This window comes from Drosophila arizonae, chromosome 3 (genome assembly GCF_054131065.1).
Source record: "Drosophila arizonae isolate 15081-1271.41 chromosome 3, UAZ_ARI_1.0, whole genome shotgun sequence".
In the NCBI taxonomy this organism is placed as follows: domain Eukaryota; kingdom Metazoa; phylum Arthropoda; class Insecta; order Diptera; family Drosophilidae; genus Drosophila; species Drosophila arizonae.
In genome coordinates, this window is record NC_142923.1 from 31,133,657 (window position 1) to 31,148,246 (window position 14,590).

General features: G+C 39.4%; 1 protein-coding gene across 15 annotated transcripts in view; it reads left to right on the forward strand.

The window, feature by feature from the left end:
- The window catches only part of mthl15 (methuselah-like 15), a 177,360-nt gene that overhangs the window by 110,920 nt on the left and 51,850 nt on the right, over nucleotides 1-14,590 (forward strand). For 11 of the 15 annotated variants that reach the window (XR_016269312.1, XR_016269314.1, XR_016269313.1 and 8 more), the window contains one exon: nucleotides 14,459-14,537. The exons of 3 other annotated variants lie outside the window; for them this stretch is intronic. Coding sequence is in view for 7 of the 12 variants with exons in the window: in XM_089464909.1 (XP_089321035.1) it covers nucleotides 14,459-14,537 (79 nt within the window). In the remaining 5 variants the exon portion in view is untranslated. Of the gene's footprint in view, nucleotides 1-14,458; nucleotides 14,538-14,590 lie in introns of those variants that run through there. One more of the 15 variants, XM_089464918.1, reaches the window with a different exon arrangement.

A 14,590-nucleotide genomic window follows, 5' to 3' on the forward strand; every position in this document is an offset into this window, starting at 1 on the left:
AAATGTACCGACTCAACCACACTCGAAAGATCTCTCGTATAGCAACAAATACAGATTTATTTAATAGATTGTTATTGAGCTCGGATCCTTTTATAAGTGGACAAAGAAAGCTTAAAAATAAAAATAAATCTGTTCTGTTAAAATCCGTTTTTGAATTACTTAATTAATTTTTTTACTTCATATTATTCCATTTTTATGTTTTCATTATCATTTTTTGTTCAGTACAATTTAGTTAAAATAAATTGATTATGTTTTTCTTATTTAGTTTCTTATAATAAAAAAAAAAAGTATTTTACTATCCACTTTTAGTCTTTATTCAAAATTCTTCATCATTTAACAGCCTGGGAGGGTCCCGACCTTGTCACAGTATGACAATTGTTTGGTTTATAATTTGAAGGTACTAAATAAACCTAGTTTCAAAATTTCATAATAAAATTCCAACGCAAAGAATTTTGGCCACCATTTACATATAGCACCGTCCACTGTGCACTGTAGCGCAGCCCAAGCGCAGATGCTGCTTACTGCTCAGTTAGCAGAGCTCGTTCTAATACGTGCGTGTGTATGTATGTGTGCCTAAAAGAAGTGCAGAGTTCTTAGAGTATCAGATTAGAGGGTTCAGGGTATCTCCTAGTAGAGCAGTCTCGACTAGAGTTTTCTTACTTGTTTACAGCAGAACATGTTAAGTTGCTCGGTTCTGTCGCTGGAAGCTCGAGCAGTGAAAATATTGCTCGACAAAGTCAGTGCGATGCAAGCGCTCAAACGAAATGGTCCCATTCTTATATGAAGTACATCTATGCTCTATTTGTCCTACTCTCTCTCTATCTCTATGTATGGTCGCTTAAATCACCGAACTCAGCAGCGCACAAAAATTGAAATTTGTTTGTTTTCTTTTTTCGATTTGCCACGCCCCTACTGGACGTTGAAACCTCATTTTTGGTCAGTTTTTAGAACGTGATAACGGTACTCTAACTGCAAAGTTGGAATGCTTACGCTCAAAAAATCTGAAAATTACCGGGTATTTTTCGATATGCCACGCCCCTAAAGAGGCGTAAAAATTATGTTTAGGTCATCGATAGAGGAGGTTACTGGTAACTTAACTATCTAAATTTAAAGCTTCTAGCTATTATACTTTAGGAGATATAAGGAGATATAAAAAAATCACTATATCTCCAGGTCCGATTTGCCACGCCTCTAGCTGTAAAACTCTTAGAGATACCGTTTTATCCGATTTGCCACCATTTTACCATAGCTCGTTGGACTTGGGTGGTCAACAAAATTTCAGCATCTCTGGCATCAATAGCGCCGAAATAGATTGCGTTCATACGAACAGACGGACGGACAGCAAGACGGACATTGGACTATGGTCAGAAAGTCGGATTTTTTGGCATAAAGTCCAATTTTAAAGTTAGAGCCTTGAAATTTGGTACATATTTAAATTTTTATAGAATTTCGGATTTTGTTTTTTTTTTTTAATTGGCCCATATCTTCACCCACCTGCCCATTAAAAAATTTTATTAAAATGTTTTTGTTTTTAATACTTTTTTTTTTTATTCTTTCTCGTTGTCTAAAATAATGTTATATTGCTCTTCACAGTCAGATTCGTGATCTAAATCAGAATCCGAATCTGAATTTTCCGGATCGGAATTAATAGTTTTCTGGGTCGGCGGATATACTGCCTTTAGAAGATGAACGAATACACTTTACTATGTTGGTGTTCAGTTTTGTATTGATTCTTTATTCTGCTGGGCCCGGGTTTTTATACCCAGACTCATGTATAATTTCAACCAATTAATCTAGTGCTTCTATTGCTGAGTGTGTAAGGCTCAGTATTGGTCTATTACATATTATTAAATTATCGCGTAGTTTGTAAGACCCCGCATTGGTTTATTAGCTATTATTATTTTATTGCTGAGTTTGTAAGACTCCGCGTTGGCTTATTAGCTATTCTTATGCTATCGCTGAGTTTGTAATGCTCAGCGCTCGCCTCTTACGTATTCTAATCGCTAAGGGTCAGGGTCATAATTTATGCCCAGTTTGACAGTTCACACTTGAAACATATGTTATTTATTTTATGCTAGCTGTCGAGTGCATAGCGCGTACGTTCCCCTTCTTATCATATTTTTATGTTCATGCATGTTCATGAACAAAAGATATATGACATCTTGTGGAAGAATTTTCTTTTTGACTTGATTTTGTCTTTTATTCAGACATATGCTTGATATAAGCGGATCTGATGAATCCATTGCTCTATAAAACACATCAGCCATGGTATTTAGTCGGCTATTTTTCTTGCATGTGATTTTCTGTCACTTTTGTAATATTTGTTCCGAGCTTCTGAAGCATTTTCGCCTCTACATCCAACCGGAACTAAGGATGAGTTCATAATTTGCCAGCCGTGAACTAATATTTTGTGGACAGTCGGAGACATTGGGTACCAAGGATATATACTTAAGTACATTGAAAATGTGCTCTTACAAAATTCCTTAAATTTGTCAACATCTACAGAATAGTGAGACGAAATGGTAATCAAAATCACGAAGAAATTGTGTAGAAGAGCTTGATCAAATTTGTTACTGATGAAAACAAACGGGTATTACAGAAGGCTCTTCTGGCTGTGTTTCCGTCATTACTATTGCCACCACCGTTTTGCCTGGGCATGTTTATATGGAGACCCATTTGTTTCCACATCATGTCTTGAATATTCTTTTTTCGAGACATTACTTCCATTTTGTCAGCCTGCTTAATATGCCACTTTCGAATTTCGAGCCTATATGAGACATTTAGGACGAATTAAAAAAAACGAATCCAGGCATGCAATGGACTCGCGCCGTATTGAAGACTTTCAGGTCTTGGTGCAAAGTTTCCTGAATAAAAATCTGTGATTTCCAGAAGCTTTGTTGGTTTTACACCACATATTGGGCAGCACTGAGTGGATGTCGTTCCAGTTAAGGTGTTAAGCACCACTCCAGCATCTGAAGAGTTTAGCTTCGGTCTACCCATTGCAGATGAAGATGCCAGATCCGTGACATTTTCATCTAACGTCAAAGTAATTGACTGCGAAAGCCACCTTGCGTGTCGAGCCTTAAATCTTTGCAACATTCGATTGCACTGCGGCAAATATTTTTTGACGTGATTCAGAAAAATCCTGATTTTTTCAGTAAATATATCCACCTGAGCAGCACTGAGATCAGATTTGTTTACTTTTTCCAATACCCATATGATAAGTACACTATCATCGCGCTTGTTATTGTCCCAAACTTCCAGCAACGTTAAGCGCCGAAACTCATATTTGGCTGCAACATTTGAATTTATTCAAAAAGGAACAAAAAGGGCAGAGGAAACTTATTAATTCCGAATATATAAATATTAATCTTAAACATGTCATTTTTAATTGCGCGCTCAGAACAAGTAATACACCACGAAACACGGCTCTATTTGTTAAATTTCACCTGTTAAAAGAAACCAACAACAATTTCACATACACAGCTAAACATTCACAATCTTGACAAACTAACACTGAGCATTAATTTTAAATAACTGCTTTAGTTTCCATGATTACAATATTCTTTTACCTTTAAACAATCACTCTCAAAACAATGACAATAATAATAAATTTTAAGGTTGAATACCGATAATTTAAGCTTGCATTGAAACAGCTGACTTTAGTTGCGCGCCAAATTTAAATGACTAATTTGAAAATTTTTTTATAAACGTTTTTTCTTATCTAATGTCTATAATCAAACAAGTAAGAAAGCTCTAGTCGAGACTGCTCGACTACGAGATCCCCTGAACCCTTGGAGCAATAGATATTTCAATAATTTTTCGCGTCTTTCAGCTTACACAAGAAACACGCACACACACACACACAGGCATACATACACACACACGCATACATACACAAACAAATACACACACACATACACACACACATACACAAACACATACACACACATACACAAATACATACACACACAAGCACCCACGCATAAACACGCATGGGTTGCAGTGTGCGCTTACTATGAGAACTTAATTGTTTAATAACTTTTATGGACGTACGATCTTCATGAAACTTTCAGATTATGATTATAACATGGATATGCATGTAATTGCCAAAGCACAAGTCTCTAGTATTTATATAAAATACGCTTATTACAAAAGTGAGGGTGAGGGGGTGAATTTAAAGGTGGGGGGTAAATTTTAACAAAAACCGAAATTGTATAAATTGCATGTAATCAAACATTAAAAATTTGGAGACTCTAGCAATAAAGGTGTAGAAGATATAATTTTATAACTGGTTTTCGATAAGGTTTTTTATCGATAAAAAAAGATCGGGATGAGTTATCGAATTTTAATGATAAACTTGATATGCGCGCTGTAATTACGGACATTTTAAAAAAAAATTTGAAGTCTCTAGCTCTTATATCTTCTGAAATCGACGCGTTCATACATACGGACAGACGGACAGACGGACAGACAGACGGACAGACGGACAGGGCCAAATCAACTCAGCTCGTCGCCCTGATCAAGAATATATATACTTTGTGAGGTCTGCCACGCCTCCTTCTGCCTGTTACATACATTTGGCAATTACATGCATATCCATGTTAATCCTAATCTGAAAGTTTCATGAAGATCGTATGTCCACAAAAAAAGTTATTAAGCAATTAAGTTCTTATAGTAAGCGCTCACTGCCGCCCATGCGTGCTTATGCTTGTGTGTGTATATGTATGTAAATGTTTGTGTATGTGTGTGTATGTGTTTGTGTATGTGTGTGTGTATGTGTGTGTGTGTATGCGTTTGTGTGTGTATGCGTTTGTGTGTGTATGCGTGTGTGTGTGTGTGTATGTGTGTCTATATGCGTGTGTGTGTATGTATGCCTGTGTGTGCGTACGTGCGTGTGTGTGTGTGTGTGTGTGTGCATGTTTCTTGTGTAAGCTGAAAGACGCGAAAAAAGATTGAAATATCTATTGCTCCAAGGGTTCAGGGGATCTCGTAGTCGAGCAGTCTCGACTAGAGCTTTCTTACTTTTTTTTTTTTTTTTTTTTTTTTTTTTTTTTTAATAGGGTAAATTTATAGGGTATTTTTTATGGTGTCATATTGTATCTTCATATCGTCATGTTCAATTTTTATTTTTACTTCAAAGAAAGAAGAAAAAAATTTATTTGCGCACAGGCGTGAGTTGCAGCGTATCGTATGCCAAGGTGTGGGCTGATTTGCACTTGACGGGAGGTCCTTATTATCCTTTTTAGCCTGTTACAGCCTACTGCGGTAAGAACGACTCCACGAACTGTTGGGCAGCCGAACGCAATATTTGTATTTAATCTTTTATTTTTGATTGCAAGGCCTTTCCAACGGAACACAGTGCATAACCACACACCTCTATCAGCACGTAACGCACTTGCACTCACACTCACTGCATGTTACTTTTTATACCCTGAACCCATTGAAAATGGGAAATCAGGGTATAATAGTTTTGTGAAAAAGTATGTAACGGGCAGAAGGAGGCGTTGCAGACCCCACAAAGTATATATATTCTTGATCAGCGTGACGAGCTGAGTCGATATAGCCCTGTCCGTCTGTCCGTCCGTCCGTATGAGTGCGTCGATCTCAGAAGTTACAAGAGCTATTTTCTCGATAAATCATCCGATAACTTTTTTATCGAGAATAATCGAAAAATTGGTTTTGTTTTTTTTTAGCCTAATTTGAACATTTTTAGACCTGGAGTCTTCAAATTTGTCTTGTATATAAAGTTAATCGATACAAAGATTTTGTAATTTACAGATTTTGGATACCACGCCCCCTTCTCCAACAATTTGTAAAAAACGCATTTCAAGTACTAGACACTTGTTCTTTGGAATGTACATATATATTCACCATATGATTACGCTCTGAAAGTTTCATTAAGATCGTACGTCTACAAAAGAAATTTTTCAACAAATAAATTCTCATAATATTACCCACACTGCAGCGCACCCCAGGCGCAGTCGCTGCTTACTGCGCAGTTAGCAGACCGCAAGCTTATGCGTGCGTGTGGATGCATGTGTATGTATGTGAGCATAAAAGAAGTGCAGAATGATTAGAATATCAGCTTAGAGGGCTCAGGGTATCTCCTAGTCGAGCAGTCTCGACTGGAGCTTTCTTACTTGTTCGTTTTGTTTTGCTTTTTGTGCTTGAAAATGCCACTTACAGGTCGAAGCTGCCACAGTGGTTATCTCTTAAAATTAAAAAAATGCCACTTGCAGGTTGAAGCTGCGACAGTGGTTATCTCTTAAAATTAAAACTGAGACCACTTTCGATTACAAAATGTGCGCAAATTATCAGCGGGGTTTCGGGTCGGGTGGCGCACTGATGCACTGCCCACCAATATTTTTTAGCCACCGACCTTAGCTGCATGATTTTATATAACATTTTTAATAATTCAAATTGAATATCACCGCACGGCAGGGAGTCCAACCCCGACATCACACATCACAAGTGCACTGCCCACTAAAAATTTGCCGTCGGCTTTTTCAACTTTTTATACCCTGAACCCATTGAAAATTGGAAATCAGGGTATAATGGTTTTGCTAAAAGTATGTAACAGGCAGAAGGAGGCGTGGCTGACCCCACAAAGTATATATATTCTTGATCAGGGCGACGAGCTTAATCGATTCGGCCCTGTCCGTCTGTCTGTCCGTCCGTCCGTCCGTCCGTCCGTGTATATGAACGCGTCGATCTCAGAAGATAGAAGAGCTAGAGACTTGAAATTTTTTTCCCAGGTCCGTGTGTATCACGCGCATATCAAGTTTTTCTCTTTATATCGATAACTAATCCCGATATTTTATTATCGATCAAAAACCTTATCGATAGCTAGTTATTTAATTATATCTCCTACACCTTTAGAGCTAGAGCTTCCAAATTTTAAATGTAGACTTATATGTGTTTTATATCATTTCGGTTTTTATAAAAATTTACCCCCCACCCCTATATCCACCCCCTCACCCTCACCTTTGTAAAAGTCGTATTTCAAGTACTAGAGACGTGTGCTTTGGGATGTACACACATTTTCACCATATGATTACACCCTGAAAGCTTGATTTAGATTGTACGTCTAGAAATTAAATTATTCAACAAATAAATTCTTATAATGTTGCCCACACTACAGCGCAGCCCCAGCGCAGTCGCTGCTTATTGCGCAGTTAGCAGAGCGCGTTCTAATACGTGCGTGTGTATGTATGTGTGTCGAAAAGAAGTGCAGACTGATTAGAATATCAGATTAGAGGGTTCAGGGTATCTCCTAGTCGAGCAGTCTCGACTATAGTCTTCTTACTTGTTATTTCTTTATTTGGTCTGCGAAGGGAGTCGAACCCACGCATCTCTTAACATAGAGATTACGTACACATTTTCCAGACTTTTTTCTTATATTGTTAGCACACGCACAAATTCCCTTAATTCTTGAACTCAAAGTTTCCTGTATTATTTAGTGAAATTTTTTCTCATTGCGCTGTATCATATCATATTTAATTAATTATTATGATTACTATTTATACCCTGAACCCATTTTCAATGGGAAATCAGGTTATAATGGTTTTGTTGAAATGTATGTAACAGGCAGAAGGAGGCGTGGCAGACCCCACAAATTATATATATTCTTGATCAGGGCAACGAGCTGAGTTGATTTGGCCCTGTCCGTCTGTCCGTCTGTCCGTCCGTCCGTCCGTCTGTCCGTATGTATGAACGCGTCGATTTTAGAAGATATAAGAACTAGAGACTTCAATTTTTTTTAAAATGTCCGTAATTACAGTGTTGAGAAATTATTTGTCGAATTGTTTTGTTTGATGAAAGCATTTATTTATGATGGCACGTCCGTGCCTTCTTAGACTTCGTTTTATAATGAATTTACAGAATGTATATTATATTCTTATAGCTAGAGCCGCATAGCTGTGCTGCCGGTTACGCCAGCAGCAGAGCGGCTTCGTTCATATACATATATGCTTAGGTATAAGTGTTTATATATTAGCTTAATGGTCTGGCGAGAGTCGCAGACGGAGAGGGGGTAATGTGTCCACTTGTTTACGAAACAGTCGCGCATGCAAAATATGCCGACTCAGCGGAGTTAGTGCACTGTTGAGGCCAATGCACTTGAGAGTGATCATATTACTTCTTATTTATGTATGTTTAATTGTAACAATGTATTTGTGACATTCTTTGTGTATGTAAATATATATATATCTTGAATACAGTGAACATTTAATAAAGTGGACATACTACAACAGCGCGCATATCAAGTTTATCATTAAAAATCGATAACTCATCCCGATCTTTATTATCGGCTGAGTCGCACAACTGTAAAAAACATTCTCTTTTGCTTGCCCGAATGGCCTTCTTCAGCTGTCTTCTAGCTGTCTGGTAAGCTAAACGTTGACCTACCGCGAGCCCGTTGGTAGCTTCTTTTCGCCTGGATGCATTTGCGACGAATGTCACCTATTTGCGTATTCCACCAATACGTAGGCTCATGTTGTCGCGTGAACTGCTTGCGGCGTAACATGCTGCTATTGCAGGCACTCTGTATTTGGGCTACCATTTGGCGTGCTCTGGCCTCAGCTTTACCAATTGTACCCAGAGACTGAATGGCCTCTGAAAAGACCGCGGGGTCAAAAGTATCTAGCCGATACGACTCCCTCCACAAGGTTGGCGCCCTGGCAGGTGGCTCACCTATTGTGAATAGAAGTGCCGTATGATCACTGCCCGTATAGCTATCGCAATGGCTCCATGTTGCTCCCCAAAAGAGGGATGAAGTGACAAAAGTAATGTCGATAACAGATCCGTATCCCGCCCGACTGAAGGTGTATTCGTGGTCAGTGTTGAGCAGTGCAACATCTAGTGTCGCGAAGATCTCCAGTAGGATACGACCTCTGGCGTTTGTTGTGAGGCTACCCCATTCTAACGCCCAGGAGTTAAAATCTCCAGCTATAATGGCCTTCCGACCCCTAGCATCCTCGGCAAGCTCGTCGAGCACCGTCGTGAATTCACTGAGCTGCATGCTGGGGGCCAGATAGCAACTGTAAAGCCATAAGTTACTATATCGGCCGCGTACGAACCCATTGAATGACTTAACATTCGAAAGTACGTTCGTTGAGTTGCCGCATACCCACAACGCAGCTTTGCCATGAACGTCTGTTGACCATGTCCTATGGCAGCTGGTTATACAGTGGTGGGGCTCACTGAGAAAAGCTACGTCTATACATTTTTCCCTAATGGTCTGCTCTAGAAGATCTTGGGCAGCAATACAATGATTTAAGTTAAGCTGCAAGAACCTTAACATTTCATTTTACGAGCAGCTTCACGGTAGGATGGGTACTTGAAGCTGCCTGCTGAATGATCCGTCTGCTTTTCACCTTTCCGGATGCAGAGGCTACATTTTGGTGGCTTGGTGCATGCTTTTGCACTGTGACCCATCTCTCCACACCTGAAACAGGCGCCCTTTAGGTCACAGTCACTGCGAAAGTTTGCTGCCATATGACCGTAATCGAGGCACTTGAAACAGCGTTTAGGCTGCTCCACGGCTCGGATAATGCAAACTACCCATCCTATTCTAACCAAAAGCTGGCCGAAGCGATTTGATAGCTATCCTTCAACTCCACCCTAATTGCCTCCAAGATCTCCTCTTTGGTCGCTAACTCATCTAGATCGCGAATCTCAACTTGAGCCGATTCGGTAAGTGTTTTAACCAAGGCCTTGCCTACAGCTTCGTGCAGAGCCTCAGCGCTATGCTCCGGCTTCCTACTCAGTTGCAATAAAAGGTCCCCCTTAGCTGTCTTCCTAATGCCTTGAACGTCGCTGCTCAGATGCTTCAAATTTGGGTCGCTTTTAACTACACTAAGCATGTCCGCATAGCTGCAACCCCCTACGCCTGAAATCGCAATCGCGTCAGTTCTGGGACGTTTTTGCATAGGCTTTCGCCCTTTAACGACTGTCCAGTTGCTCTGGCTTGTCTGTCGAGCGGCCTGGTTTGAAGTTTCAGCTGTAGCCCGTAGAGCCATTGGTTCTTTTGGGTTCGCTGCACTTCTATTGGGCCTCGGCTTTTTTGAGGGAGTTTTCCTCTGTTCGGAGGCAACTTCCCTCGACCGCTTGGGAGTATTGCTACCTACTGTAGCACTAATGCTCGCTGCCTTAACATTTTCGCCTACTTTTTTGAGTGGCGTGGTCTGCACCTCACAGTTTTTAACCGAACGGTTGCAGAACGCTTCGGCCGTCTTGTGAAGGCTGACCAGCCTAGCCAGCTCCTCTCTCATTAAGGCATTTATATGCCGCTGACCCCCAAATAAGGCAGACAAATCCTCTAGTGTAGCTCCTATTTGAGCTAACGCTTCTTTTAGTGACTTGGGTGCCTGGCACTCAGCCACTGGAGCCTGATTAGAAGTCGACGGCTGCGCCAACGCCCTCTGTTGTTGCTGCGGCGATCGCTGCAACGAGGAACGACGCGCAAAAGCTTGCAGCTCGTCCTCCATCATGGCATCCATTTCTGCTCCGACTACCACGGCGTGAAGCCTGTAGTGGACAATGGCTACTAATATAATCTGAGTTTACAACCCGCAGTAACTTGTGTATGTATGTGTATGTGAAATTATTGAAATAGCTATTACTCCAAGGGTTCAGGGGATCTCGTAGTCGAGTAGTCTCGACTAGAGCTTTCTTACTTGTTTATTTTTAGTCGCTTACATTTGATCGTTTTGCGCGCAACAACTGAAAAAAATTTCACGTATTATTTAATTTTTTATTATACCCTGAACCCATTTTCAATGGGAAATCCGGGTATAATGGTTTTGTTGAAATGTATGTGGCGTGGCAGACCCCACAAAGTATATATATTCTTGATCAGGGTGACGAGCTGAGTTGGTTTGGCCCTGTTCGTCTGTCTGTCCGTCTGTCCGTATGTATGAACGCGTCGATTTCAGAAGATATAAGAGCTAGAGACTTCAAATTTTTTTTAAAATGTCCGTAATTACAGCGCGCATATCAAGTTTATCATTAAAAATCGATAACTCATCCCGATATTTTTTTATCGATAGAAAACCTTATCGAAAACCAGTTATAAAATTATATCTTCTACACCTTTATTGCTAGAGTCTCCAAATTTTTAATGTATGCTTATATGCAATTTATACAATATCGGTTTTCGTTAAAATTTACCCCCCACCCCTATATCCACCCCCTTACCCCCACTTTTGTAAAAAGCGTATTTCAAATACTAGAGACTTGTGCTTTAGCAATTACATGCATATCCATGTTATAATTATAATCTGAAAGTTTCATGAAGATCGTACGTCCATAAAAAAATTTATTAAACAATTAAGTTCTCATAGTAAGCGCACACTGCAGCCCATGCGTGTTTATGCGTGGGTGCTTGTGTGTGTATGTGTTTGTGTATGTGTGTGTATGTGTTTGTGTATGTGTGTGTGTATGCGTGTGTATGTGTGTCTGTATGCGTGTGTATGTATGCCTGTGTGTACGTACGTGCCTGTGTGTGTGTGTGTGCGTGTTTCTTGTGTAAGCTGAAAGACGCGAAAAATTATTGAAATATCTATTGCTCCAAGGGTTCAGGGGATCTCGAGTCGAGCAGTCTCGACTAGAGCTTTCTTACTTGTTATACCCTGAACCCATTGAAAATGGGAAATCAGGGTATAATGGTTTTGTTGAAATGTATGTAACAGGCAGAAGGAGGCGTGGCAGACCCCACAATCATCCCGTTATGTTTTTATCGAGTAAAAACATTCAAGTTCAAATCAGATGCCACTATAGCTAATTGTGAATGATTTTTCTTTTTTTTTTAATTTCTCAAATATTCAATATAATATGTAGATCATATGCTGAAAGTTTCATTAAATTCCGTTCAGTCAAAAATTAATAAAAAATAATCAAATATTTGGCCAATTAACAAACGCACGTGCAGCAGCTACAACAAAAACATTCGTTGAATCACATCAGCTGTTAGTTTCGTTTAGTTTTGGTAGATGGCGCAGCAACAATAAATCTATTCGAGTTTTGCCAGCGCCACTAGCAGGAGTGGGGTGGCCTAGTGTGTTAGCTGCATGACGCTCGATCGAGAAGTCGCGGTTCGAATCCCGATCGATGCAACTGATGTTAATATTTTTTTAATTGTTTCAAAATATTTTTATATTTTCATAAATGAGTTTTCTATTTAATTTATATTTTTAAATACACCGAAATTGAAATTTTAACTATACTTTATGTGCGTTTTTAATAGTTTGGTTATTCTAGCAGATTCTTAGAATCACATCAGCAGTTAGTTTCGTTTAGTTTTGGTAGATGGCGCTGCAGCAGTGAATCTATTTGAGTTTTGCCAGCGCCGCTAGCAGGAGTGAGGTGGCCTAGTGTGTTAGCTGCATGACGCTCGATCGAGAAGTCGCGGTTCGAATCCCGATCGGTGCAACTGATGTTAACTTTTTTAATTGTTTCAAAATATTTTTATATTTTATTAAATGAGTTTGGTATTTTATTTATATTTTTAAATACATCGAAATTGAAATTTCAGCCATACTAAATGGGCATTTTTATTTGTTGGGTTCAGGGTAGTATCTAGTCGAGCATTCTCGACTAGAGTTTTCTTACTTGTTTTTTATTTAGGAAATACTTGTGGCACTATATTTCTGTTTTTTTATCCGCACAATTTTATAAACGAAGTGGTCCCTGCTCGGGCGCCAGTTAAAGATCGTGACGCCTTGTTGCTCTAGTTGCGGCCACGTCCAAGGGTTATACTTATCGTGATTTAGTTTCCCAGATTCGGATAAACCAAAAGAAAAACAATCTCAGAATAGTTCGATTTAAATCGTTATAATCTCGCAATGAATTGTTAGTCTTTTTTAAAAGTATCGTCTCGTCGAGTTCAGCTGCCAGCCACCGACTGCCCTTCGTAGGCGGCGGCTTCTATTCCTTTTCGTTTTCCAGGTCGACGTCGACGTCGTAGCAGCAGAGCGGCAACGGCCGCTGCCGCTGCCGAGACATGTTGGGTTAGCAGAGGCGCCAAGTTGATGGTAGGGGAGAAGAGGAAGTGCTATGCATTGACTGGTGTTAACTTGTATGTAAGTCTGCACGCATAGCATCAAGCATTCCAGCCTTATACACGCGCTCATTTGTATGTGTGTATGTATGTACACATAAATGCGTACTCTGGCATATTCTAAGAATCTCGCTGCGATTGATTTGTCTTTGCATTGTTTTTGAATTTCCAGCCGCTACACTGGCTTTTCTATGCTATATGGCGTCATAACAATAATGATTTCGTTTTAATTACTGTTGCTCTAAACGACGCGGTAGTGCTGTAGCCTGAGGAGCTGTCGATCTTTATTTTAGTTACTTTGACAAGCAAAACTCTTTTTTGTAATTTGCAAATTTGTTTGATTTTAACTTCGTTTAAATTTTTCTAATTTCATAAAAGTGTTTTTTCCGTATTATGAATATCTGTTAAGCTTATTTATATGTACAAATTTGGGCACTATAAATGCCGCTTGCCACGCCCCTAGTTGCCGTAGACTTATTTTTGGCCAGTTCTGAAAATAACTGGTAACCTAAATGCAAAACTTGAATTCTTACTCTCAAAAAATGTGAAAATTAGGGGCGGACATACATATATCTACCGTACCTCGTTGGGCTTGAGTGGTCAACCCGCGTATATATACTAAATTTCAGATCTCTAGCATCAATAGTGCCTAAAATATAGCAGAATTCGAAAAATCACTATATCTTCAGGTACGATTTGCCACGCCCCTAGGCGTAGATATTTAATTTTTATACTCATTCACGAAAGTGAATTAGTATATTGGTTTTGTGCAATGTCCGTCTTGCTGTCCGTCCGTCTGTCCGTATGAACGCAATCTATTTCGGCGTTATTGAAGCTAGAGACTTAAAATTTGGAACACATACTCGTGTATATCTGTGAGATCGAGCGCTCAAACATACGGACAGACGAACAGACGGACGGACGTACGGAAAGACGGAGGTCTGTGTATACCACGCGCATACCGAGTTTTGCTTTAAGTATCGATAACTTGTCCTGTTATTTTATTATCGATTAAAAACATGATCGAAAACCAGTAATAAATTTCTATCTCCTACATCTTTAAAACTAGAGTCACCAAATGCTTAATGTAGGTTTATATGTATATATTCATAATCTAAAAGTTTCATGAAGATAGTCCATTTACAAGAAAAGTTATTAAACAATTAACTTCCCATAGTAAGCAACCACTGCAGCCAATGCGTGTTTATGCGTGCGTGCGTATGGCTGTGTTTGTGCGTGTGTGTGTGCATGTGCGAATAATTATTGAGATATCAGTTGCGCGAAGAGTTAGGGGATCTCGTAGTCGGGCATTCTCGACTAGAGTTTTTTACTTGTTTACTATGTCTCAAAAGATGCGATAATTCAAATTGCCTATTATTAAAGACATTTATATTTTAGGGTTTTTCGTATACTTTTTTTTAATGGCCGCATTCTCTTGGATGAATATTACATGTTTTGACATATGGAAAACGTTCGGGTATGTATATGTAGTTGTAAGAATCTTATGAAAGTGTTATATTTTTATACCCT